This window comes from Leuciscus leuciscus (assembly GCF_965113295.1).
Source record: "Leuciscus leuciscus genome assembly, chromosome: 23".
NCBI classification, from domain to species: Eukaryota; Metazoa; Chordata; class Actinopteri; order Cypriniformes; family Leuciscidae; genus Leuciscus; species Leuciscus leuciscus.
In genome coordinates this window covers 4,736,529-4,764,452 of record NC_138747.1, presented here as the reverse complement: position 1 = coordinate 4,764,452, position 27,924 = coordinate 4,736,529, and the positions used below count along the sequence as shown (strand labels likewise).

The 27,924-nt window shown below is 37.7% G+C and overlaps 2 protein-coding genes and 1 long non-coding RNA gene across 3 annotated transcripts in view; 1 reads left to right on the top strand and 2 right to left on the bottom strand.

Moving 5' to 3' along the window:
- epha8 (eph receptor A8) overlaps positions 1–27,924 on the top strand; it is a 179,797-nt gene that overhangs the window by 2,072 nt on the left and 149,801 nt on the right. The window contains exons 2-5 of the mRNA XM_082155779.1: positions 18,542–18,784; positions 22,308–22,344; positions 22,765–22,889; positions 27,181–27,321. The gene's annotated coding sequence lies outside the window, so the exon portion shown is untranslated. The remainder of the gene's footprint in view (positions 1–18,541; positions 18,785–22,307; positions 22,345–22,764; positions 22,890–27,180; positions 27,322–27,924) is intronic.
- Positions 7–3,186, bottom strand: LOC309488026. Its single transcript, XR_014201970.1, has 3 exons — positions 2,624–3,186; positions 1,866–2,203; positions 7–1,549 (listed from the first exon to the last, which is right to left on the bottom strand). It is a non-coding gene; the product is annotated as an uncharacterized lncRNA (long non-coding RNA).
- nucks1a (nuclear casein kinase and cyclin-dependent kinase substrate 1a) lies at positions 8,920–17,463 on the bottom strand. The gene is made up of 8 exons (XM_082155596.1): positions 17,197–17,463; positions 15,450–15,499; positions 15,152–15,248; positions 14,821–14,867; positions 14,576–14,728; positions 14,160–14,312; positions 13,470–13,625; positions 8,920–11,242 (listed from the first exon to the last, which is right to left on the bottom strand). Exons 1-8 carry the CDS (start codon positions 17,211–17,213, stop codon positions 11,001–11,003), a joined length of 915 nt encoding a protein of 304 aa, XP_082011722.1. The 5' UTR covers positions 17,214–17,463; the 3' UTR covers positions 8,920–11,000.

Below are 27,924 nucleotides of genomic sequence, written 5' to 3'. Positions count from 1 at the left end.
ATTGTGAGCGTTGACTCCAGGATGTGTGACAGATACACCCATTTAGTCAACACAGTGTGTTTGTTCAGGACTATAAAATAATGATGACTACCTTAGCACTCAACCAATGATCTTTTAACTTAAGGAGGGTTGTGAGGACATTATGTACACAGTACATCTATCAGAGCAGCTTTATGGTTGATTGTAGACATAACACCATCTTGATTGTTATTAAACATTTAAAATGGTAACAACAAACAAAAAAAATGGCATACGTGGCAATAATTTCCACAATGTTGGCAATTTATTTGCCGTTTCAGTTTAGCATTGCTTTTGACTTCTAGTTGCCTAAGAGACTGTGTTTGTTGGTTATTCTCCTCAGATCTTTCCAGTTTAACAGACTCATGGAATATTTCTCTAAATTTCTTTGGAGAAATTTGAGTTCCCTGTTCACATTGACGCAAATTACATATGTTTGAATGACGCACGACTGTGTTTAGTCCATTTAGCAAACCGCAAATCTCCTGTTTCACTTAATGGGTGAATCTCACAAAAGCTTTCAAGAACAAGGAACTGAAGTATGTTTTTAGGACTATTAAGAGTTTTTTTTGCATTATGACATTACTTTCATGAAAATTAAACACATTTCCACAGAAATCTCAATACGTTAATGAAAAAGTTAGGCTATATATATATAATTAGTTTTTTTTATTGTATTTTTATTTTATTTATTTATATTATATTTAATTAATTATATTTTTATTCCATTTATATTTATTATTTAATTTATATAATTTTTATTTATTATGTTTTTATATATATTATTTAGCCTTTTTAATAAATATAAAATTAAAATATAATTAGTTTTTTTCCTTTGATTTTAAAGTCAACCTGGACATGCTTTTATGTGATAATGTTGTTGTGTTGGAAAAACCTATAGCCTACTATTTGTATATAACAGATTTTTCATGATTGGTATACACAATTGTTACAAACTACAAAATAATATATTTATTTTAATAAATGCTATTCTTTCGAACTTTCTATTCATCAAAGAATTCTGGAAAAAAAAATGTATCATGGTTTCCATAAAAAAAATTTAAGCAGCACAATTGTTTAATAAAAATCTTACCCTAAACTTTTGAATGCTATAATACACATTTTAAAGCTTTCTACATTCATAATCTTAAAATATGTGTACATAGATACTATGAGGTCACTTAAGTTCAAACCCTCTTCTTGTGAATTGCTCATTGACATGACGGTAACTGCTAACTTCCTCTTTTCACAGTTCGTAGAGAGCTTGTTGGGAAGGAAGAAGACACGTCTTTAAGTGCGACATGCGCAAACTCATTTGAATTTAACTCTTAGAAGTGACACTCTTTTATTTTGCTGTCAACCACATAGACCAGACCCCTGTCTTAAATATAAACTGAGCCATGAAAAGGTTTTAGACAGGACAAAGCACTGAAGCGCGTCGCATCTTACCTGACACTGCCTTTCAGAGGGAACTTCAGGTCCTGGAATTTATTTTGTTTCTTAAATTGATATTGTGTACGTATGAGTTCACCTGTTTTAGGATAAAATGAACAAGCATTTTTTAAAACAAAAAAATTTTTTTTTGTTTTTTTTACCAACTGAACAGTTTTGTATAGTTAAGTATTACAAAAATAATTTTTTACTGGTCTGTGAAGGAATATAATTCACTAACACTAACATTTACACACTTATACACAACATTTGAATAATTAATTATTATTTAATCCTTTTTTTATAATTTTAATGGTTTTACAATCACAGGTGCATCATCAGCTACACATCATGAAATAACCCATTATAAAGACACGAGATATATGCTGACAGAAAACAACAGTAGAAATACATACGTTTGATCTCCATCTGAAAGGGTCAATTCAAGTGTCGTCGTCTCTTGTGTCTTTATTGATTCTCATGTGAACGTGTATACCGTGAAGTGACATCAGTAGAAGTTTGAGGAGTAGTTCCAGGCGCAGCAGGAAGTGGGCGGGATGAGCTGTGAGAACACACACGTCTGGAAAGCCACATCACAGAGGCTGTACTCGATCTTCCACATTCTTGGTGGATTTTCGGCAGGTCATGAATTAAATCCACTTAAGTACAGCACAGCAGGTGTTCTATCTATCACAGCAGTATCTATCTATCTATCTATCTATCTATCTATCTATCTATCTATCTATCTATCTATCTATCTATCTATCTATCTGTCTATCTGTCTATCTATCTATCTATCTCTCTGTCTATCTATCTATATCTATCTATCTATCTATCTATCTATCTATCTATCTATCTATATCTATCTATATCTATCTATATCTGTCTATCTATCTATCTATCTATCTATCTATCTCTATCTTTCTCTATCTATCTGTCTATCTATCTATCTATCTCTCTCTATCTGTCTATCTATCTATCTATCTCTATCTATCTATCGATCTATCTATCGATCTATCTATCTCTATCTGTCTATCTATTTATATCTCTATCTATCTGTCTATCTCTCTATCTCTCTCTATCTATCTATCTCTCTCTATCTATCTATCTCTATCTATCTATCTATCTATCTATCTATCTATCTATCTTTCTATCTATCTATCTATCTATCTACACTGTAAAAAGTGATCAGGTGACTTTACTTTAGAAAAGTGAGTAAACCAGTTGCCTTAAAATTATGAAGTAAATAAACGTAATGTAATTGAAAAAATTAAGTTATGTGAACTTCCACATAACTTAATTTTTTCAATTACGCATGAAAAGCATCGAGCAATAGCAAACAACAACCATTCAACCATCCAATCAATTCCCCATGGACAAAATCAAGTCCCATCCCACATTTTTTCTTGTTCGCGATGCCGTTTCACTTGGATATCACCAGCCACTCACCTTCATTCATTTTTTTTTTTATTTGGACGGGACAGTGCATATTAATGAACGTACAATAGAAATTGACGTAAATACGCCGGATTTAGCACAATGCTAATTTCCATCCATAGTCCCATACATAGAAAAAAACATACATAACAACTAATAGACATATAAAGCTAAAAAACATTAAAAGTACCTATACTATATAAAGTACTTATTATAATAATTATTTAAGGTGCGTAAATGCCTGTGCATAGACATCCCAAAGTGCTTGTTATAAATATATAAATCTGTCTACCTATCAAAATCTACCCTCTTACCTCTATACCTTACATTTTTGATTGTTATTCAGCCGTCTTTTAAGCTGTTTTTTAAATGAAACAAAAGTGGGGCTACCTCTAATTTCTAATACCTGTTCAACTGCTCGTTACAGTTTTTCTCAGTCGCTTTGGTGCATTTCTCACATCACTATTTACATTTGCACAACAGTTAATGCAGTTCTCAAAACAATTAGTACAAACTGCAAAACCTAGTTGATAACCTGCAAAAGTGTGTCACTTGCTTAAAATGGATCGCTCATTCCTCAAAAGCAAGTATTCATATCAATGAAAGTGTCAGTGTCATCAAGATGAAAAGTCCTGACACCATTGTTTATGAACAAGATAGTCAAATGGCTTTGTCATGTTTTCATTATGACAGTTTACTCTGTAAATGTTTTCCAATGCAAAAAAGTCAGATCTTGGTGACACTACCTGAAAATGCTCAAGACAGCACTATATACTGTTTGCACAGCCATTTGAAAAATACAGTAAAGTTACGCATTACTGTATTTAGTGAGGTAACTGAGTACAATACACTGAATATGTATGTTTCACATTTTTACTGCATATGCTCTTTGCAATTCTAATTTGTTCACAGCATTGTGCAAAAGAAAGAATACACCCTTATTTACAACAAACATAAACTCCCTTTGGGTAGAGCTGTGCACAACTGGAAACAATATTGCAGTACATATTGGAACTGAACATACAACATACATAGTACTGTAATCATTCATGCACATCCAGACGTTCCTCTCTGTCTGGTATTGTTCAATTTAGGAGACATTTTCAGGATAAAAAAAGATTTTAAAAAAAGTGTAAAATTTGCTTGACAGATTTTGACAACTAGTTCAACATTTGTGTATGTAATGACTCAAGCAATGAAATGAGGACTATTAGTTTTATATGGAATGACTATTCAGCATTCACAAGTATAGTTAATTTTGACTGACATGACATAAGCAAATGATAATGTTATAAAACAGCAGAGCGTTGTATGAAAGCAATTGATGCATGTCCAAAAGCATTTGCAATTTGTTGGAAGGAATGAGAAACTGCTACTATGATTTGCACAAATGACTAAATGTTGTGGAGGTTGAACTAACTGTTGTGCAAATGTAAATAGTGATGTGAGAAATGCACCAAAGCGACTGAGAAAAACTGTAACAAGCATCAGAACGGGGAAAAAAGTGATTTTTAATTTATTTATTTGCGTCGGCCATGTAAGCGGAGAGATCGGATATTCCCATCAATATGAGGTGGACGTCAGTGAAAAAGCTATGGTGGCGACTGGCGTCAACTGAAACGTAAATATGGCCTATGTGACTGTACGTGGCAGAGTTGTTGGTGCCAGACAGTCTGGCCTGATTATTTCAGAAACTGCTGATCAACTATCTCTAGGGTTTATAGAGAATGTCCAGTGAGCGGCAGTTCTGTGGGTGAAAATGCCTTGTTGATGCCAGAGGTCAGAGGAGAATGACCAGACTGGTTCAAGCTGATAAAAAAGGCAACAGTAACTCAAATAAGCACTTGCTACAACAAAGGTCTGCAGAAGAGCATCTCTGAACGCACAACACATCCAACCTTGAAGCAACCTTGAACTCACACTGGTGACACACTCCTGTCAGCTAAGAACAGGAGAATGATTCCTGGTCTGATGAGTCTCGATTTCCACTGTGACATTCAGATGGTAGGGTCAGAATTTGGTGTAAACTACAATGTTTACAATGTCTTTAATGGTTCAGGCTAGTGGTGGTGATGTATGTCACGGGTGGCTGTATATAATGAAGCACACATTATTCAAGGAATCAGTCTTTAATCCAAAAATCCATGGAAAAAGTCCGGGAAACAGATTTCACAACCACTTAACATCGACGACACCAAACAAAGAACTGAATGCAGACCGGACTTAAATACACAGAGGAACAAATGAGCTAATGAACGGGATAATTAATCAAACACAATAATGTAATGTAAAGTACACATTTACAATTTTGGGCAAGTGAAAGATCAAAAATCGCGACGATTTCTGTGGTCATTGCTCCTAAACGGTGGTCCTACGCCGCACACTGAGAGAGGTTCAAAGACTGCCTTTGTCATGGTCTTGCGACCAAAGAGAGACTGCAATAATTTTCATAATTCCTTTTAGCATGATCATCTAACAGTGGGTGCTTATCATTTCTTATTTGTGCATCCTCGTTTCCTTTCCTCGCGTCTTAGCTCCACCCCCTTAGGATGCGAGGTGTATCTTCGCTCCTCATTCTCCGCTAACTCGAGGTGCAATTAGAGAATTGAGATGTCCTTCAAGATGGCTGAGTTCGATCAGTTTCCTGGTCACGGGCTGGAGGACGGAGGAGCGAGGAAATGAAGAAGCATTACTTTGAGTATTGAGAAGCACTCACTGTGTTTGCTGCTACGACCGACGTCTACTGACTAGCCAATAAAAATGCAACATGAAGTGTCGTATTGATCACTGCAACAAGGCGCTAAAACTTAAAACTACTTACCTCAAGATTGGAATACCAAGTTGGCCACTTTTCCCTAGCCATGACCGTGTCCATATTCTCCTCTTTCGCTTCCTGCTCTTTTTTTCAGCGCACATTAAAAACCACAAGTGGGATTCGTCTTGCTCTACACTAGTGCATGCTAATGATGTTTTATTCTTAGATACTAACTTGCGTTGTAGCCTACGATTCAATAGGTGTCATCATCGTAAAGTCTACAAACATGTCGTACACAAGTTTATTAGATCTGCGTCGTACAGTGTGATTTGTAATGATCTTATAGGATTGGCGAAATGTAGCAGGCATTAGAAACTATGTCAAATGACAGGGCACACTGGCAAACAGGAACAGAACTAACACAAAGCCAAAACAGAGCCTACATGGGGGGGTGTTACGGCCCTTGGCCTGTTTCTGGTCGCCCTCCTGCCCCTCCTCCTCCTCTCTTTCAGGCCTAATTGCTGGCACCTGGGAAGCTGGTGTTTAAATAGGAGCTCCTCCGCTGCATTGATCTCTTCCTGCTCTGGTCTGGTGGCTAAAGGCTTGAACGCTGCTCTGTTGTCCGGGTCCACGCCTCGCTCGTGACACCAGGACTTCACATAGATGGACATTTAAGTTCATCTAAGTTCATGTCTTTTATTTGTGAATTCACCCAACACACACAATACATCCATGCACCTACCCTACACTACTGATACTGACACTCACACCCCATTGTTGGTTCTGTTGTTTAAATTTGTGTTAGATACACAATAAACTTATGTTTTGCACCGTTTGCTCGTGGCATGGTCTCCTATCTCTTGTTATGGCTCTGAGTCAGTCATAACAAGTGTAATGGCGTGGGGATATTTTTTTGGGCCCCTTAGTGAGCATCGTTTAAACACCACAGTGGTGTCGCTGACCATGTGACCGCACACAGTCTACTAGTGATGTAAACCGATTTCTGCTTTCTCGGACTCGTCTCGGACTTGTTCCTTCAAAGACTTGATCTTGACTCGGTCTCGGACCACAGTGGGAGGAGAAGGACTCGTAATTTCAGACTGAGTCCTCGAGATTTTTTTTTATGTTCATATAAAAAAAACACACAACACATAACAACAATAATAATAAAATGCAATGTTGACGCGCATTATTTGAAAATGACATCCCATGGTGCAATGCAAAGATACTGCCGTCAGAGCCGTTTATTTATCTCTATGGCTCTGCTGCCGGTGAGTGTCAGTAGGTCAGTGTCAGTGACTTCACTTCAGTTGCTGCCTGGTGTGATCACAGAGCGGTGGCAAGATGAGCAACGAGTCTGCCATCATCAAATAGGCAGAAGATGATGCATGTGGTAGGGATTTTTTTAATGATAGTAAAAGCATAGTCCATATTAAGACGTTAAGACTGCTCCTCTAAACAATTCCCAATCTAGCTTAGTCTGTAGGCCTAACTGTTGATTATTAACTGGGGTGATATTAAATCATGAATATGAAAACTGACATGTTTTTATGGTCTTGGTCTCGACTCCTAAAGACTCGGTCTCGACTCGGACTTGCTTCCTCAAAGACTCGGTCTCGACTCAGTCTCGACCCAGTCTCGACCCTTCAAAGACTCGGTCTCGACTCGGACTTGCTTCCTCAAAGACTCGGTCTTGACTCGGACTCGACTGTATTTGAAAACCAACGGACTCGGTCTCGACTCGGTCTCGACCCTTCAAAGACTCGGTCTTGACTCGGACTCGACCCTTCAAAGACTCAGTCTTGACTCGGACTCGAACCTTCAAAGACTCGGTCTTGACTCGGACTCGACCCTTCAAAGACTCGGTCTCTACTCGGACTTGCTTCCTCAAAGACTCGGTCTTGACTCGGACTCGACTGTATTTGAAAACCAACGGACTCGGTCTCGACTCGGTCTCGACCCTTCAAAGACTCGGTCTTGACTCGGACTCGACCCTTCAAAGACTCAGTCTTGACTCGGACTCGAACCTTCAAAGACTTGGTCTCGACTCGGTCTCGACCCTTCAAAGACTCGGTCTTGACTCGGACTCGACCCTTCAAAGACTCAGTCTTGACTCGGACTCGAACCTTCAAAGACTCGGTCTTGACTCGGACTCGACCCTTCAAAGACTCGGTCTCGACTCGGACTTGCTTCCTCAAAGACTCGGTCTTGACTCGGACTCGACTGTATTTGAAAACCAACGGACTCGGTCTCGACTCGGTCTCGACCCTTCAAAGACTCGGTCTTGACTCGGACTCGACCCTTCAAAGACTCAGTCTTGACTCGGACTCGAACCTTCAAAGACTCGGTCTTGACTCGGACTCGAACCTTCAAAGACTCGGTCTTGACTCGGACTCGGCATAGGCGGTCTCGTCCCCATCACTACAGTCTACCCATCTGGCTACTAAGACTATCGCAACTTCTGTTTCATGCTGACTTTAACCATTCTAAAACAAAAAAACAATATCAAGCACATGAAAACTACTGTGAAATTGTTTTAAAAAGTTTGAAAAACTGGATTTCAGTGAGCAGAAATGCTGAAACAAAAATTCATGCATTAAATGTTTTGTGCGTTTCTCATTTTCAAGCAGACTAACTCATGCTTTGAATGTTTTGTGCGTTTCTCATTTTCAAGCAGACTAACTTAACTTGACATTTTTCACGCTGTTTGTTTCACACCTCTGGCCTCCCTCCAGCCATTTGTGGTTTTTCTGATGTCACTTTTTAAACTTCCCTTACATCTTCTTGAAACTTTTTCTCGATTCTTTTTTCAATATTGGATAATTAGTTAACAGTGATAAAAATATTTGATAATTAGTTAACTTTTAATGTTGTAAAAAATATTTTGATGCTAACTTTTGCTACAAAAAGATTTTCTTTTCTACTGGCAATTCAGTTAACTCTTCTTTGAACAGTCTCAGACTTGCAGATAAACATACACTGAAGGCAACTCAGTCGAAATCTGAAAACACTGGCATAGTGTGTTGGAATTTAGTATTGCAACTGCTGGACATGGTTCTGATTATAATATTTTCATTGGATATAGGCTTAAACATCTGCATGATTATGCTTCTGATTATAGTTTTTGCATTGGATATAAGCCTAAACATCTCTATAACTATTTACCTGTACTTTCCCTTTAAATGACATCCACACTAAGGTATGACAGTAAAATATTTTCATTTTTGTAAATTTTTTTTACGTAGTGCTCTAAGAGACAATAAGACACCGTACGACAGTTTCTCATTAAAATGAAGATACATTTTATTTCTTTTCTTAAAAAAAAACAAACAATACAAAAAAAATCTGAGGAGGAAAAATGAAACAAAAGAAACCAGTTTAAAATTAAAATCAAGCACAAAAAACAAAACATTCATACGTTTTTGGACAGCTAGGTTAAAAACCAATTCATAGACAGCACGAGTGGAAAATATTCAGAGATGCCTGGCAGAAAGGATCGGACCATGTCAGAATGCCATGTATGCACTTGTAGACAGAAAAGCCCCTTGAAATGCATCATGGGATATACATCATATGTGTCTGGAATTAAAAACAAGCAGCAACAGAAATATATATTTAATGAGCAAACACACATAAGGTATGAATAGTACAATTCTTCTCAATCCTCACAGTGCAAATATGCCTCTCTGTGTCAGGACATCACAAACACATCTGATCCAGGGCTGAAGAATAACAATATTTGACCTTTTTAAAACATTATTTGCTTGGTTGAAGAGATCCCCAACATTGAGCAATACAATCTCTGGGCGAAACGGGCATGAGTCAAAGATGCCCTCTGTTTCGGAACATTTAGCTTTGCGGTACAAGATTTTGAAAAAACAGGCTTGGTAAGGCAGAAAGACATCAGATTCACATTTCCCGTGCAATTAACCGTTTTAAGGCCCGATCTCAGCACGCTCACTGCGAGCCTCTTTTGAGAAAAGAGATGAAAGCATTCATACTGCAGCCTTAATATGAGATGATCTGGCGGATGAGAAAACAAAACAAAAAAACGAAATTCATGATTCTTGAAGAAATATTCCAGGTTCAAATCGAGTTTAGCTTGATGGATGGCAACTCGTACCTCAGTTTGCAAAACAACAACAACAACAAAAAACACACCAAGAAATGAACTTACAATGGGGCAAACATCGGGCACTTGCCATTGTAAGTACACAACAAACTGAGGTACAAATTTAAATTATTTTCTGTGGTAATGTCGCAGAATTTGACATTTTTAATCCAGAATATTACTAAAACAACTGCATTATGGTTCGAACTACACAAATTGAGACTGTTTATTTAAAAGGTAAAACTGAAAATTGAATAGCAAACCCTGGATAAAGTGTACCACGACAAATGTAATTCTCAAACCACGAGCATTAGATGTCAGTTTCTCCATCTTCCGCAGATGATCCAAGCGAGCGCATGTTGAATAAATACAAAACGAATCCTCAGATAAGCAGAGCCGCTAGTATCCAAACAAACGGCGTGAACTATTACGGATTGCGAAACTTCCTAACGAATGGCTTTCTAGAGAGGAATCACTACACAACAAACGCATTGGACCTTAATTAAACACTGTTTCAGAACTTTGCAAAACTATTCATACGTTAAAATGATGTACTTTCGCAAATCGAATGCGACATTTGTTAAAACGCAAGCAAAACTGCTTCGTAAAACCAATCTTGCGCAAATTGCAGTGAATCGACTGCGACAATTTGTAAACAATTGCATTTACACTCCAATAAGCCATTACACTAATACTTGTTTTGTTTGCGCGGTGTGAAAGGAGTTCATTTACGCAAGAATGGTTTTACGAACATTTTACACAGAATTTTGTTTCATGAGTGAGGAACATCGGTCGCAACAATGCAGAGTAGGCAATAAGCTTTATACATGTTACCGAAATGAACAAGAGCGCTAAAGCAAAAAAGATTTTTTTGAGAATACGGTCATGTGATTACCCTGGGCGAGCAGCGACGCTACTGGTTGGAACGATGGGCTTCCCTCGAGATTATATACCCATAAATAAACAGACTCAGACACATTTTACTCAATAATATATATAGATATATACGCTAACAAGTTCTGGGAAAATGTCCTTTGCGATATGGAATTTATAGGCAAAAAAACAAAACAAAAAAACAAAGGGAAATCAAAAGAGTTCAAACCGTTGAGCCAGGCCACAACAGACAATGAAAAAAATCTGAAAAGCAAACAAGCCCAACCCCTCTCCCACCCCCCACCCCAAAAAATGCAGATAAGGAAAGAGTGTAAAGGGAAAGAGAAGAAGAAAGGGACGCCGTTAATAACATGGCTAGTCTTCCCCGGATGGAGCCTCCTCTTCTGAGCCGTCCTCTTCCTCCTCGTCTTCCTCATCTTCGGGGGCGTCATCCTTTGTCTTTTTGGTGGGAGGAGACTCTTTCTTCTCCACCTCATCTTCCTCCTCGTCTTCAAGGGGGCTCTCGGGTTCCTCGTCATCTTTAGGTGAGGATTTCTCCAGTGCTTTAGCTGCACTAGGGCGACCTTTCCCTTTCCCCTTCATGGGGCTGGGGTTCACTGAGGAACAAACACACACGTTCACATTAACTTAAAAACTTTGGAGTCAGTAGGGTCCCGTTTACTCCTGGTATTAAGATGCGTTTTGGTCGATTGCTCACAAGTGGATGACACTAAATACAGGTGAAAACGGGGTCTAAAACATTTTGAGCTTGTCCACTTTCGACCACTTCCAGAGGTAGTCGAAAACACAATCGACCGGATTGCTTTCGTAGTGTAAACCCTCATATGGTCGAATGTGTTCAAACAGCCACTAAAGACGCCTACTCTCTGCCTACTGACCGGATGCGTAAACATTATGGGAAGCGCACTAGCCAGACGGGATTTATACTTTGTCGGATGAGACACAAAATTGGTTTTAAGGCGAAAAACGCACAAAGAAAAGCACAGTGTTCAGCTTGGTATTGCGACTGTCAGAGCAGAAATGAAAGCTGCTGCTCTCCGTGTGTTTTCCTGTCGTCTCCGGGCGCGTTTATATGTGAATTACATGAGCTTATTTTGTCCATTACATTGAAAAACATATATTTCCCTGCCCATAGACCCTCCCCACGAAGAAATCAGGACAGAAGTGGGCAAAGTGGACAAAAGAGACGGGTTAAAACTAGGGCTAAGATTGAAACTCTTTGATTAAACAAGACTTATAAATAGTGATGCTCCGATCAGCATTTTTGGGGCCGATCACCGAAATCATGATCTGCCGATTGCCGATCACTGCCGATCACAGAATGGAAATATGCTAGAGTCAAGAAAATCTTGAAGAACCACCAATATTTATTTAATTGTAGTTAGAAAACAAGATAACATAAGGCTACTGTAGGCCACCTTTTCCAAATAAGGCACAGTATAATTTTTAAAACAAAGAGGGGTCAGGCAGACTACAATGGATGTAGTTGAGGAACTAACTACATCAGATCCAAAAAATAAAATAATGACAATGACATTTGAGGTTATTAAAACAGTAAGTCCCGCCCCTCGACTGCCAAAAATAAAAGTGTTTGAGCGAGCAAAATCAGCAGGCGAGAGGAGATCAAGCGCGAGAGTGTGGGGAATGATCATGCGCGCGCGCGAGGGCAGAGATATCATGCGCCCGCGCAGGGTTTGAATGAGCTCGCGAGTTCCCGTTTCCTCGCGCGTAGATCTGTTATCCTCTCGCGAATGTCATTTACCGCGCGCGCCAGCATCAGTTGTGCGCTCGTTTATAATTGCCATTGAATTGCCGTCATAGGAGAACTCATTTTGCCACTGTTAAGCAAGCTCTGCTCTGCTGTTGTGTTGCCGCGCATGCGGAAAAGTTGCGCAAGTTATTTACGTCACGTGATCGGCTTTTTTGATTGGCGCTTTTGGGGGTTGCCGATCAAGCTATATTTTGCCAATATCGGCCGATCATGATCGGCGGCCGATCAATCGGAGCATCACTACTTATAAATACACGACTGCCTTATTCTGTGTAAGAAGGCACATCATCTCACAGAAGGAGGAGCTCAACTGTCGTTATGAAGTGAGTTTGGAGTAAATGCATGTTATTAAATGTTGCATGTTATTAAAAAGAGGTTCATAAATGCTTCTCATGTTTTGGAAAGATGTTTGACGCGTGTTGTTTTTTCAAATGCACGTTATAAGTGACTCAAACTCAGTGCTTTCAGATGGAGCAGCGTTTACAGAGCCGTACATCAATGACAAACTGCGCATTAAAAAAATTAATAATCGCAGCCTTTGCAATTTTAAAATCACGATAAGCCATCTCGATTTAAGTGCGATTACATGGAAAGTGCGATTAATCGTTCAGCCCTAGTTAAAACGGGAATGTGTCTCCCTCGTCTACTTGTGATCCGATCAACCAAAACGCATCTTAACATCAGGTGTAAACAAGGCCTAAGAGTTTTTTTTTTATTTAAAGAAAGGACACTAAATTGATCAAAGGTGACAGTAAAGACTAGGGATGTGCAAAACTAGTCAATTAAACAGTACAGCTGCTACTAGGAGCAAATGCCCATCGCTTTATTTGCCAAGTGTGCCGCATTTACTATGGGATTTGACTGTTTGATTCATAGATTAAGTGCTCAAATAGATTATATATACACAAGTCTTTAGATGATTTCTTACTTTTAGACTAGTCGGTTACAAAACTTCCATTTAAACGACTGTCAAATTAGTTGAAGCGCACATCCCTCCTGTCCAAGCTGCTCTTTTCCATAACCATGAAAATCTTAGCAGCGTCAGTGGTTACCTGTGGCCTTTAGCCGGGGTTTAGGGGATTTCTTGTCCTTCTTCTCAACTCTCCTTCCTCCTTTCTGCACCACTTTTTTGCCTTTCTTTTTGGAGTGCCCATAGTCACTGTCATCATCATCATCAACCATGAAGTCTTCATCACTGCCAGACTCTTCTGCAGAGAAAATCGGAAAGTACATTTTGATGAAATGTGAGTGGCACTTGGCTGTGCATAAATGGCCACCGCAATACTATTGTAATGTGAACCATTGCTATGGCGTTACTAAGGGATTCTGAGAAGTTAATGTCAAGTTAAGTTTCCAGGGTGGTATGGGTGTCTAATAACTGGCTTTTTGTTAATTTGAGGCATCTTTACACAGGTGATTTCTGTCTGGTCTGTGTCTGCTTAACATTCTGTGTAAAGACATAATGCCGCATAAAAGGCAGACTAAATTATGCCTGTTCTGACCCACCTCAACTGCTAGTATAAAAGTATACTATTAAAAATTGCTGTGTAAATGCATTAAACAGTCTGTGTAAAGAATCCTAATGGCCACTTCAGAAGCGCTTCTGTGCCACCTTTACAGTGTAAATTTGGCATAGTTGTATCATTCGCCAGTCCAAGTATGAACAAAATTAATAATAATAGTGATGCTGAGTCAAAGTGACAAACATATTGAACACTGCAGTTAAAAAGCAGCACACTTACGGTCCAGGAATGCCTGTTCTTCCTCATCTTTCTCCTCATCCTCACTGCCGCCGTCTCCCAGAAGGATTTCTCTCTGTTTGGACACGGCCTTTGACGCAGCCTGCCTCACCTGCCTCGGTTTCCTGCTCACCTCTTTATCATCATCACTATCATCTGCAGAGGAATCACAAGTGTCAACAACATGCAGAACAGATGCATTCACATTTATGCTCGATTTGCATTTCAGAACACGCACTCCTAAACTGTGGTTGTTTTATATGTTGGTCAGATGGTCTTTTTCAGTCTAAACGGGCAGTTAATGGGCAGAATAAGACTAAACTTTATGCTCATAGTTTAACATCTGCTGCTTCATGTTTTATGCATGAGAATTCAAGGAGAAATAACGTTGGCGTTTTTTTTGTCGGTCCACATCTCACCTCCACCTCGTTTCCTCTTCAGTGACTTTTTGCCTGGCTTCTCCACCTTTGCTTTCTTTCCCTTTTTGGCCTTTTTATCATCATAGTCACTTCCTCCATCTTCCTCTTCCCCTTTCTCTCCAAAGTCGTTGTCTTCATCACTACCGAAGTCATCTTTAAAACACAAGATTAGACGTTAATCATTTTTTTATGCCACTTTTTTTTTTTATCAAATCATCCGCGGTAGATGAAATAACACAATTTACCTGCGGAGTCATTTTTGGATTTGGACAGTTTTTCATCTGAATCCTCGCTGTAACGGAAAAGGTTTGTTAGTAGTTTGAACTTTGAAGGAGAATGTCCTTGTATGTGGCATTTATTTCCTAGTTATAATTAACCGCAGCATATATGTGGGTCATAAGGAGAAAATGGATCTCAAAAAGGTTCACGATCCCTGGGGATCCCAAAACACACAAATCCTGTCATGAAATTCACCATTTAATACATACAAAATCATTTTAAATGCATTATTCTAATAATATATTTTCATCAAATACACTGTTATACACCATAGCTGAAAAAAGACAAGATTCTTGCCTCTCTTCCTGTGAATTCTTAGTCTTCTTGTTCTTGATTTCACGGGGTGGAGCGCGTATCTTCTTAGTTGTTTCCTTGTCTCTCCCATAGTCCTCATCTGGAGGCAGAAATGAGATGGATTGAACCATGAAGTACATGACTGCATAAACTGATTATTTAAAACAATCTCTGAAAGGTCACCAATTGACCTGCAGAATATTTGCATTCCAATATCGAGTAAATTTGCAAAGAAATTCTGTGTCGCACATCAATACTTTTCAGAAAGCTAAAATTATGTGTTTTAGAGATGGTTTATTACCTGCATCGTCGGATTCATTAAACTGGGAGTAATTCACCACCTTTCTGTTCCTGTAAGAAAGATAAAATACTGTAACAAGAGTTTGTGAAGCAGCGGTGCATGTGACGTTAATTCTTGTTTTAAGGGCTTACAGACCATCGGAAGGTGGTCAGCATTTCTGCAGGAAACCGAAGTTCATTTAACATGCCTCGCTTCATTATGTTTACTTAAATTAATGATCGTTAAATAGTTCCTCAATTAGCATTTCAATGAGGGTTTCATTAATACTGCAGTCTTGTTCCATTTAACCACTCAGGCCCGACATGGTGTTGAGATGCTTGAAAAGCCACAAGTTACTTTAAAGTAATTAGACGTTTTGGATTATAAATTACAATACTTGAATCATCAATCCAGAAAGGACATGATAATATAGCCTACATAATGTATAACTAATAATAATGATCATATTTTGTCTACATGTACATGCCACATATACATTCATTAATACATTTGATTTATAACAACCATTTCAGTTGTAAACAGTAAAACCTTTCACAGTATCAATCACGTGACACACGTAGAAAAATCCCCCCCCCCCCAAAAAAAAACCCCAACAACTACCATTAACAAAGTAAAATCGGACAAAATACTAGTGATTTTGTTCAAATTATGCAAAAAATATTTTACATTTAAAATAAATTACTTTTATTCTTTTTATTCAAAGAATTACTTTGAAATAAATTTCAGCGCAAGTCTTTTGGCGTAATTCCTCATATTTACCATGCCATGGTAATAGTTATAGCCTACTGTACGAGGCTTTTCAGCATCTGCCATTTTATTCATGATTTTTCTTTTACTTAAATAACTGTGGTGGTTGATATCAAATTAAAAAATAACTTATTAAATAAGTTATAATCAAGTAATAAATCGGTATTCGCTATATTTGCATATAGTCACCACGGTTAATGTTCGTAAGCACAGCGTGTTACGTTTTTTTCTGTAACGTGCAGTCGATACGTGAGGAAGGCGCGCACCATTTTTACTCTTTTTTTATGTGGGCCCTCGGTCGACAACGCATAAGTCACACACACTAATCTCCTTTTGCCATTTGAACTCAAAATATGGACACTGAACATCAAATTTTGTGCACGTTTTTCACATAACTCCAAACGGGAGGTGTGGTCGCTCTCAGCCACCCCGCCCCCCTCTGACGTCACGCGCGTCGTGTTAATTTACCGCTATCAAAAAAAAAAATACATTAAAAACGCGCTTCCCTCCCTAAAACACCAACGGGCTTTCGCAATCTATTGTTTCGGCATCGTTGAGAAATCTGCGCTTTACAGGTTGCAAAATCACTTGAATGGGCCAATGTGCACCTCCAATGGGATTTTATTACCCCTCCTGAAGCTTTGGCGAGGATGAATGGGAAGCCATATTCTCACTGGCTTACAAGGAAACATGAAGCCTTTTAGTGCTTCTCAAACAACAAATATATTCTGAAATATAGGTAGGAGATGCACGAAGAATAACAGATTTCAGAATCCGGATTGATGGACATTAGAAACGTGCACGATATCCCCATACATGTAAAAGACACAGCCCTCCGCCACTGGGGAAGAAACAACGAGCAAAATGCATGCACGAATGAGCCAAAATGTTACAAAATCGAGCTCTAAACAAGAACATAATGATGCCTGGCACATGCGTGAAGCCTAGAAGTCAGTGTGCATGCAGCAGCCATCAGCAGGACGAATGGAAACCCACGTACCTCACTGGTCTTGCCATTTTGCAGGAATACTGTAGAGGTTAAAAATTGTGAAAGAGCAAAAGAAAAGCAGGGAAAATGCAAACAAAATGTGCTGTTTTAAAACACAAGAGGTGACGTCGCAAAACCAACGCCCTCTCCCTGTGGTAAAAATCAAACAATGCGGGAGATATTCCTGCTCTACGAAGGTATTTAGTTTAAATTTTACCTTCAGCTACTCAAAATGGTGAATAAAACAAACTGAAACTGCAGCCTTCGCGCAACCTAACGATTGGATGGAGGGCGGGCATTGCTGTTCAAAACTCAGCCCACTCTGCTAGATTTGCCCAGAGAGCGACGCCATTGGTCAGTTCAAACGATTGTTCGATTTGTGATTGGGTATTGTGGCTGTCTGTCAAACGTAAGGTCTCCAAAGCATTTACCCTCCCCCTCGTTTGCGGATAGGTTGAACAGCATGGCTCGGCTCAGAAACAAAAAGAGGCCCTCACGATATGCAAGATGTCCCAGTTTAACTGTAGAACAACTTTGTGTCGTTTGTTTCTTTTGAAATTAAGTTTATATAAGCGAAAGCACACGACAGAAGGTTTGAGACCTCGAAAATATACATTTTGTTGGCTATTGACCTAGAATCAGACCTAACTCGATCACTTTTTAAATTATATTATTGCAATACTGAAAACAGGAATATGTTGCTTTAATGCTAACAGTTACTAGCATTATTCAACCCTAATATCATATGTCATCATTAAAGTTCATATTATAATAATGTTCATTGTAGTTTTTATGGGAAATAAGATAAATGTTTGGACATTTGATCATTTTTCTCAATCCTGATTCTCACTGAATTAAATAGCAGTGAAAACAGAAAAGTACTGTAGTCGAACCTAATGTCTCCAGACTATCCACCCTCATTGTTTGCTGTGTTTTGTTGAAAGCATTGCTCAGAAATGGTCCTATTTGGATGTTGTCCACTTTTAGTTGATTGTTCCCCTGAAATTAAGTTTACATAAATTAATGTATGATTTAAGAGCTTAGAAAATAAGGATTTTAGAAAGATAAAGTATTGCTTTTAGCTGACTTTCTACCCTGAACTGTGACCTAACTTGATGATTATTGAAAGAATATTTGCAAATATAATAATGCATTACTTTAATATTGATCTTCTTTATAATAGCTTTAATAATATTTGCCCTTGTTATTTTGATGGAAATGAATGTGAATAACAGTGTAGGCTGTTTAATATTCAGAGTCCAGAGGTATAAGGAATGCATCTAACATGTAATTTCAAAGGATTTTAATGCTCACATCATATGCAGTCACTGTGTATTTCCCTTTATTTCTGTTCCAGGAAAAGGGATTTCTTCCTCTTTATTCCGCTAGTCTTTCGCTGCAGACCCTGGAATCCTCTCTGCTCAGCAGTTATTGAAGTGAGAAGAAGGTATGTCTCCATGGCAACCAGGTATGATTCTCGTCATTTTTATTTATTTATTTATTCGCCCATCCATCAGTGTTTGCATTTCTTTAGCCTTTCCGTAATCTTCCAAAACATCACTGGAAGAGTTCCTGAGAAGGAAATCGGCTACTATCGAGGGTCAGTCATCTCATATTGCTTTTGTTTATTTGGATGCATGTCATCTGTTGCCACAGCAACCACTCACTTTTCTCCCTGGAGTGCACACAGAAATCACATCTAAATTCGAAGACAAATGCTGTCAGAAAAAGTAGGACATGTGCAAAAATGCTCTCACAGGCTATCACACCATATGTGTGGAGGCCACATGCATAAACTTGTGTTTGCTCACGGCTCATGGGCAAAGTGCAGTGCAGTATAGGGCTCTAAATCACTAATTTCTATTAAAACATTTGCCAGACCAGAAACCATTTGATCTGATCTGAACTAAATCTTAATGTGGGTGAATCCTGTCATAACATCCTTTCAAAATCTATAAATAAATAAATAAATCAAGCATGTTTTTTAGGACCATTCACTTTTTTTTCTTCCTTTTTTGCAATGTGAAAAATAAATGAACAAATTCAGGGCTCAATGCTAAGGATTTATTATATTTTTGGTTCAAATTTTTACTTGCCATGCTAGAATTTTCACTGGTCCCACCACAAAAAAAGTTATAAATTAAAATAGTTATTGTTTTCATTGTGTTTGACCCATTAAACACAAGCAAACAGTAACGAAATAAAAACAAATAATCAAATTATGAGCAATACAATGCTTTTCAGGTTTTTCAGGTTGGTCTAACAGTAGTTTTCAGGTATCCTACAAAAAATGTATAAAGTAATCCAATGTAAAATAACACAGCATTTTCCTCACTGTATACATTAATACATTAAATACAATTATTAATCCTTATTAAAGTTAAAAAAAGTTATTCAGTCAAGATTTTTTTTCCTTTGTCCTTTGTTGTCTGATTAACATTAAAGGGATAGTTCACCCAAAAATGTTAATTCTGTCATTATTTACTCGCCCTCATGTCGTTCCAAACCCGCTAGACTTTCGTTCATCTTCAGAACACAAATGAAGATCTTTTTGATGAAATCTGAGTGCTTTCTGTCCCTCCATTGACAGCTACGCAACTACCACTTTGACGCTTCAGAAAGTTCATAAAGAGATCGTAAAAAACTAATCCATATGAATTGAGCGGTTTAGTCCAAATTTTCTGCAGAGACACGATCGCTTTATATGATGAACAGATTGAATTTAGCCTCACACATCAGTTGTGATAAACGGAAGCTAAAGCATGTAGAACCAATGAGGTTCATTCTCGTGTTACGCAGCACGTTTGAGCTTCAGCAAGAACCAATGAGGTTTGTTCTCGCGTGTCAAGCTGGTTCGGTTGAGCTTCTGTTTATGTTCACTGATCAATGTTTGTATGTGAATAAAAGCCTAAATTAAATCTGTTCATCATATAAAGCGATCGAATCTCTTCAGAAAATTTGGACAAAACCGCAAAATTCATATGAACTTTTAGACCGTCAAAGTGGTAGTTGCGTAGCGGTCAATGGAGGGACAGAAAGCTCTCAGATTTCGTTATAAAGATCTTCATTTGTGTTCTGAAGATGAACGAAAGTCTTACGGGTTTGGAACGACATGAGGGCGAGTAAATGATGACAGAATTTTCATTTTTGGGTGAACTATCCCTTTAAAAACACAGACAGGAGCAGATATGTTAGACTGCTGTAACTTTAAAACCGAATGTACAGATCCAATATAGTGTTACACATGCATTTTATTTCTCCACTGTTTACATCGGGTGCGTCTCAATCAGCTCGCTAGCTTCTCTAGGTCATGAATCAGTATATTGTGTACATGAATTCTGGCATTAGTGAGGACAGTAAAGGACTCTGGGCTCACTACACATTGGGACACTGATGACTCCATTTCTGGCGACATGACAATGTTCTCATTGTACAACATCAATAATGTATTTATGAACAACAGCAGAACTGATATATTTCCGATATTATGTTTTAATGTTATTTAATGTACATTGTTCATAATGTTCTTTGCTTGTTACATATGCGTGCAACATTTCAGCCGTAAATAAATAATAAATGTTAGCTAGATTATGCTCATTACCTGTCTAGCGATGTATGTTTATGCTGAAATATATTTAAATAATGGTTTGTATTTTAAAAAACATCTATCGCTTGTCGTTATGTGTAGTGAGTTGACTCATATGATTTATGTTTTACGCTTGAGAACTTCCATGCAGCATCTGAAATTGCATACTTCCCTACTATATAGTAGTCGAAAAACGATATATATAGTACACTGTAAAAAATGTCGAACCCTCCCAAATCAAAAATTTCAAGTGACCGATAACATCTAAATTTTTCAATTGGCCCAAGTGAAATTCTTGTTGCAATAGTCTGTTAACATTGGCTCAATGAGAAATAATACGGCAGACTAATTGAAAAAAACTGATGTTATCGGTCACTTGAAATTTTTGACTTGGGGATGTAATTTTTTTTTACAGTGTAGTATAGTATATATAGTAGTCAGAATTAACAGTACTCATAAAACAGTAGGCAAAAAGCACCCGGATGATACCACTTCCGGTGAGATTCTGAAGTGTGCATACGATGGACACTTTACTATCCCATGAGGCCACAGGAGAAGATTTGTGATTGACAGTGAAGCGGCGTAACCAACTCACATCATGATAATGGCAACATGGCAAATGTACTGTAGTACGTCCACATTCATCCTACACACACTCATGCTATATAGAACGTACTTTTTTAGTGGTCTTGAAGTAATTACTTATTCAAAGTACTTATTTAAGAGAGTATGCGATTTCGGACGCAGCCATATGAGCGTCGATGCTCCCTGGTTTCCACAGGGCTTTGTGGGACTTTTTAGGGCGTGAACATTTCAGTGCACTGGAAGTATTTCGGGTTTTTTGCGATTGAGACAGACCTTAAAATGGCCGACTCCCAGATCAGTGCCCTGAATACTGGAGGAGCTGACAGAGACACACCCGTTCACTTAAAACAAAACTGACTGTTTACTAGGAAGGATACTCTCCAAGACTGGCATTTTGACATAATGTGTAAGAAGATGTGAAAGAGCTCAATTCAGTATTCACACTGTTTGAGAGGTGGCTTTCTGTGGGCGCACTTCGGATGTGTGCGGTCCTTATTGTCGAGCCCTGTTAAATAAAAGAAAGAAAATAATGATTAAAGAATATAATGTAAAATGTCTAGAATAGGTATTAAGAATTTGAAAAGATAATGTGCACGGAAATAATGTCAAAATGCATAGGCCTATGTTGTTGTTTTTTACAATAAGGTTTCATTTGTTAACAATTGTTAACTATATAAGTTAACATGAACTTTTTATTTAGAAGCTTTATTAAGAAAGCATTTATTCATCTCATTTAATCTTCAATATTTACTAATACATTTTTAAGATCAAAAGTTGTGTCTGGTAACATTAGTTAATGCACTGAACTAGCATGACATTTTTTTATTAACTAATATTAGCAAAGTTTATATAAAATATTTTGTTTATTGTTCGTTTGTTAGTTAATGCATTAGCTAATGTTAACAAATAAGACCTTTCGTTTTAATTTGACCATGTTTTCTTTTGATTCTAGTGTGAAATGTGACCTGGACTTACTGAGATTCATCCAGGTAGGAATCATGGAATCATGTCAAAGACTTCCTGAGTCAAAAACTTTACCTAAAGCCTTAATGTAGAAAGCATTATAAAGGTATTCATAATGTCGGTTAAAATGCATAATAATATTTGCATATTACTCATGTTACATCAGAAATTGGCTGTTTGTCATGTGTTTTAATGCATTATACTTTCTGGAGATGTCTTCAATGAATAGAGTATTATAATGTTTTATAATTGTGGTAACAATTATTCATGAGAAAATACAATGCATTACATGGTGCATTACAAAGCATAATTAATGCATTGAAATACTTTTATAATGCACTATGTATAAAGGCTGTCAGTGAATTGTTACCAAAATGTTTCAAATGCCCCCAAGCAAAGCAAATAACATAGTTGCCTCTCCATTTTACTTTTCTCAAAATCTATAGTTGCAATGCTGATGAAGGAACACGAGAGGGCAGTATGGCACTGCTATGACATGGTTTGCACAGACAATTTAATGCAGTTTTTTTTTACAGAGATGGATCTTTGAATAATAGAGCTGTTACGTAATGTGAGTATTTATGTGTGTTCTTCAAGTGAGTTCATGTGCAAAACCATTGTGATTATATTAAGACTTGTGTCATTTCTATGTGGGCTCTGTATAGAGCCTCTGCTCACCAGGCTACAAAAAGGATTTGAACATTTAAGCCATGCTTAAAAATGTCTCAGCACAAAATATCAAACCTTAAGGCATTTATTTTTAAAGACAGCACAAGCACTCTTTTTCGAGCAAGTTTTTCAGAGGGTTTGCTATATCTAATTCAATGACATCCATGCTTTTTAAATTGCCACTATATTTTTCATGTGAATTCAGAATATTATACCACTTTAAAAAGTTATTTTATCCTTTGGCTATTAGTGTATTCATATAATTTGTAAGTGAATATTCTACTCTACTCTTATTCTATTTTTAAATACCCATTGAGACAGAAACTCATTTTATAAAATACAGATACCAAGGTTTCTCTCTCTCTCTCTCTCTCTCTCTCTCTCTCTCTCTATATATATATATATATATTGAAGATGTCTAAATTGTCCTTTAGCTCTCCTGTTATAGCTGGATGGAATAGCTCTGTATATGCTACGTAGGTCTGGTTATGGTTATTGTTCTATACTGTATGTAAACAGCCTCTTTCTGGGGTTTTTGTAGCCTAAGTATATTATGTTATGTTTAAGCTATAGAGTTTATAGTTGCATATCATTTTGAAGTGATGTTATAATATGTATAATGTTTAAGGTGAATTACTGTAAATGCATGCACAGATGCTGTTGATAGCCTAACTTGTATTGAACCTGCAGGGACATTAACCACTAAGATTGGCTAGACCAGCCCCAAACTAGTACTTTCTAGCATGAACCCTCCTTAAACAGCATGCATATCTCTCTGAGTTAAACACTTTGAAAGACCTCTCTCGCCAACAGCTCGTCCAGCTTCTCCGTCCTGAAGCGTGTATCCAGAAGCAGCTGTGTCCCATCGCTGAACCTCTGATAGCACACTTCACTCTGTGCTGTGGGGAGTTTATTCAAATAGATCTCAACTCCCCGCAGCCCGCTTTACACACAAACACGCAGGCGAGAACCCAGTCTGGGGATTTTGAATTTTAAGGCATACTTATTTACAATTGCTGGCAGACTATTCTTGGACAAGAGCCCTGCAGCAAAATGAGAGGAGGCTTGCAGTGAGAAAATGGCGGGGAAAAGTATTTTTTTATTGAAGCATGCCAGTTTAAAGAATACTTACTTGTTATATCTAAATGATGGATCGCTCTTAAAGGGATAGTTCACCCAAAAATGAAAAAAAGGTCATTAATTACTCGTCCTGATGTCGTTCCAAACCCGTAAGACTTTCGTTAATCTTCAGAACACAAATGAAGATCTTTTTGATGAAATCTGAGAGCTTTCTGTCCCGCCATTGACGGCTACACAACCACTTTGACGCTTCAAAAAGTTCATAAAGAGATTGTAAAACTAATCCATATGAATTGAGCGGTTTAGTCCAAATTTTCTGAAGAGACTCGATCGCTTTATATGATTAACAGATTGAATTTAGTCTTTTATTCACATATAAACATTGATCAGCGAACATAAACAGAAGCTCAACACGTGAGAATGAACCTCATTGGTTCTCGCATGTCAAGGGAACATGCTCGAGCTTCCGTTTGCCACGGCTGATGTGTGAGTTGATGAATGTTTATGATGATTTTTAAATTTTTTATTTATGTGCCCTCGTAAACCTTTATCAAAAATAACTTCCCCTCCCCCTTAAATCTCTTCTCTGATAGTGCATTTACAGGCGTGAGGGCGGGACAACCTGTCACTCGATCCACCAATAGCAAACCACAGCTTTCCAATGATCCAATCCATTCCTGATGGACTAAGTCCCGCCCTGTATTTGTTTTTCGTTTGAGAAGCGTTTCACTTATACATCACGATAGGGACTGTCGCAACTTCTGTTTCATGACAACTTACATTTTTTAGACCTTCTGGAAGAAGTTTTTATGGTGTCATTTTCAATCAGCTTATGTGTGAAATTTATTTCAGTGTATTAGTAAAAGCTAACTATTATTTAGAGAGAGTTAGCTATTAGTTAAGAAGAACCCTCTTTATCAAAAATGTAAATTCCAACGCAAAATTGAATTTGAGATTTGAAAATGACATTATTTTCTAAAAGCTCCATAAGGCCCTTTTATATATAGCCCAGATATACTTAATTTCTCACACTAAGTCACTGAACATAAATCTGGTATGTTTAATTGCTAATTGCAAGAAGCCCCAGACAGGAGCCATTTTTTTGTTTCCGTTTTGCTTTAATCCTGAAAATAATTAGTTTCCATGATCCATTTACTAACATTTTATAGATAGCAGCATTGAGTTTTAATCTGCAGTAAACTCCAGATGGCTTGCAGTAGGACTTTGAAACCAACAAGACTGAATGGCTGAAAAATTATGGGCCGCAGAGCTTCAACACCCCGCAAAGCAACTTATTTAAATTAGAACAAAGGCGTTCCAGGATGAAACATTCTCCTCAGCCAGAAGGCATTTTAATGCTAGAATATATTCAATGCTAATGCCTTTGAAACTTCCAAGAGAGCCATTTTAAATAATTCTTAAGCCGTATTGAAGGGTTTAAAAACTTCCACACAGATAGATAAAATCTTTAAATTATTAAATCTTTAGAATGTTCATTTCTAACAGTCAAGTGCTGTTGCTAAAAAGGATTCCATTAAGTCTGTACAATTGGAGAAAAAAGCAAACCTAAAGGTCCTGATATCAGAATGCATATTCTTATATGGTGAAGTTGGTTGGCCAAGGTAGTCTTGGTTGGTAAGGTGTTCAATACAGTGTCTTTTGACTGGAAATGTGGCATGTGTTTACAGTAATGCACTCACAATTAATTAGTCATTTTTAATTAGCAAAAAATTTGTAATTTTCTTACTCAGTGTTTCTGTCTTGTTTTCCAGTACATCTAACAGTTCCTAAATCAAGATGCATTTACTTGAGAAGATATTAAGTCTTGTTTTCTGAAGAAAAAAAAATCAAAATAAGTGAGTATATGCTTAAAACAAGAAAGAATATGTCAGCAGGCTAAAAACTATTTAGTTAAGTTTATTTTTCTGACCCCATTGGCAGATATTATTTTCTTGCTTTAAGCATAAACTCTCTTACTTTTGATGATTTTTTCAGAAAGCAAGACTTAATATCAAGTCATTTTATTTCTCAAGTAAAAGGTATTTTGATTGGAAAAAATGGATTTCAATATCTAGTTTTTTTTTTAAGTCTAGTTCATAAAATCTCTTACTAATCTTGTCTGTGCAAAGTTATATCCAGTAATTCTCCTGTCATGATCATGCAAAGCCTGTAAAATAGAAGTTTATCTGCAGTAGTGCCACCACAAAAAAAGTTAATTTTACAGCTAAAATAATTTATTTTAGTATTTTTAGTTTTAATATAAGTGCTTTAATAAAAGTACAGGATGCATATTTCTAGGCGGCTGCGTATTGGTCAAAGTCTGTATACTGAAAAATAAAATTAGGTGCAGGAACAATTTTAAATTGCTAGTAAATATCCCCAACAATTACAAAGTCACACATCGAATTAAACATGAAATTTTAAAGCAGAAAAACTTTCTTCTGAAACATATCTGTTTCATTTACAGCTTTGAATTTTTTTTTTTTTTTTACAGTGCGTGATATAGCTTGGGTCCCTTTGGGATTGTTTTCAGCGGTTTTATCGTTCGCCTGATCACTCCATAAGCAATACTACATCTCTCCTCATAAATAGTGATGCCTGCCTTATAGCGACAGCACAGAGTCTATGTATGTGTGCAAGATGCAGTCTAATAGAGCTAAATCCTCATCAAATAGATCCCATATCATAAAGCTGTCTGGTTGTCATGCATTTCGAGGGCCTCCAATCTACATAATGTAAGTGTTTGATTTTAAGCCGTTTGCCTTGGCAAGGCAAATGAGCGGCAGCTCTCTCCATATGTTAGTGTGAGTAAACAGACATGCTGAATTGTGTCATAACTGTTTGTCTCTATAGACATCAGCCACCTGTTAGGGAAATCTGCTTTATGTTCTCCAATCCAAACGATAATGCGACATGTCAGGTTGTGTCAGCTGCCACCACCCCGCCAGGACGTCAGAGGTGTGTGTTTGCATGTGCATTGCGTGAGTGAAGTGTGTCATCCGTTCTCAGCAGGTCCTAGACATTCATAACCTATCAAGGTGCTCGTGTGATGCATTACATGTGACCTGGTGATAAAAATGTTCAAAATTGGCTTATTTTTTTCTCCTTCTCAGTGGCGCACACTCGTCGAAAAGCTGTCATCTCTTCTGGTGTCTGCAGAGAAGGATCAAAGCGGAGAACAGGCAGCCAGCGAGAGAGAGGGAAAGAGAGAGAGAGGGGTGAACCAGAGGACGCAGCCTCTCCAGTTAAACAGGGTAACCCAGTTGCTGCCAGATTGAAGGAAGGCTGCTTCTCTGTAAACAGATTCAATTAAGACATCAAACTTCAAACCGTACGATGAAAAAGAATGACGATGAGGAAAAAGCCAGGTTCAGGGTCGAACTGCATGCCTCCGCTGCTTTTCTCTGATTTAGAAACAGACTTCTTTTGATTAAATAATCATCGCTTCGTAGAAATGCAAGTTGCGGACCAGACGCGCGCGTAGACACAGCTGAAATTTAATGAGCTCGGTGAGATGCCACAGAAGCGCTGCTGTTTTTAAGACCTCTGAATAAAACCTTTTAGATCTGGGGCGCTCATGCTGCGTTCCACAGATTTCCAACGTCCTACTTGGAAAAGTGCAATAGAATGCCAACAAGCCGGACTCGCAAATGGGAAACTAGTGTGGAAATCCAGCAAACATCTTTTACTACTTTTTCCATAGGGGCGTCTTATGCACTATTCTGTGCCATTTTGTAATAATAATGTCAGAAGTGTGTTCACACTGAAAGTTACAAAAAGAAAAAGTGCATTTACTTTTAAATCGTTCAGTTTTCTTTATGTAGTGGAAGGGAAGGGCTATCAGACTCCGATGTTGG

Bases quoted from the DNA above. Each gene is read 5' to 3' on its own strand.
- nucks1a (XM_082155596.1), bottom strand. The intron at 14,868-15,151 runs GCAAGAATCTTG...TTTCCGTTACAG, and splicing joins AAGAATTCACAGGAAGAGAG to CGAGGATTCAGATGAAAAAC. The intron at 11,243-13,469 runs GTAACCACTGAC...TTTGTTCCTCAG, and splicing joins ACCCCGGCTAAAGGCCACAG to TGAACCCCAGCCCCATGAAG.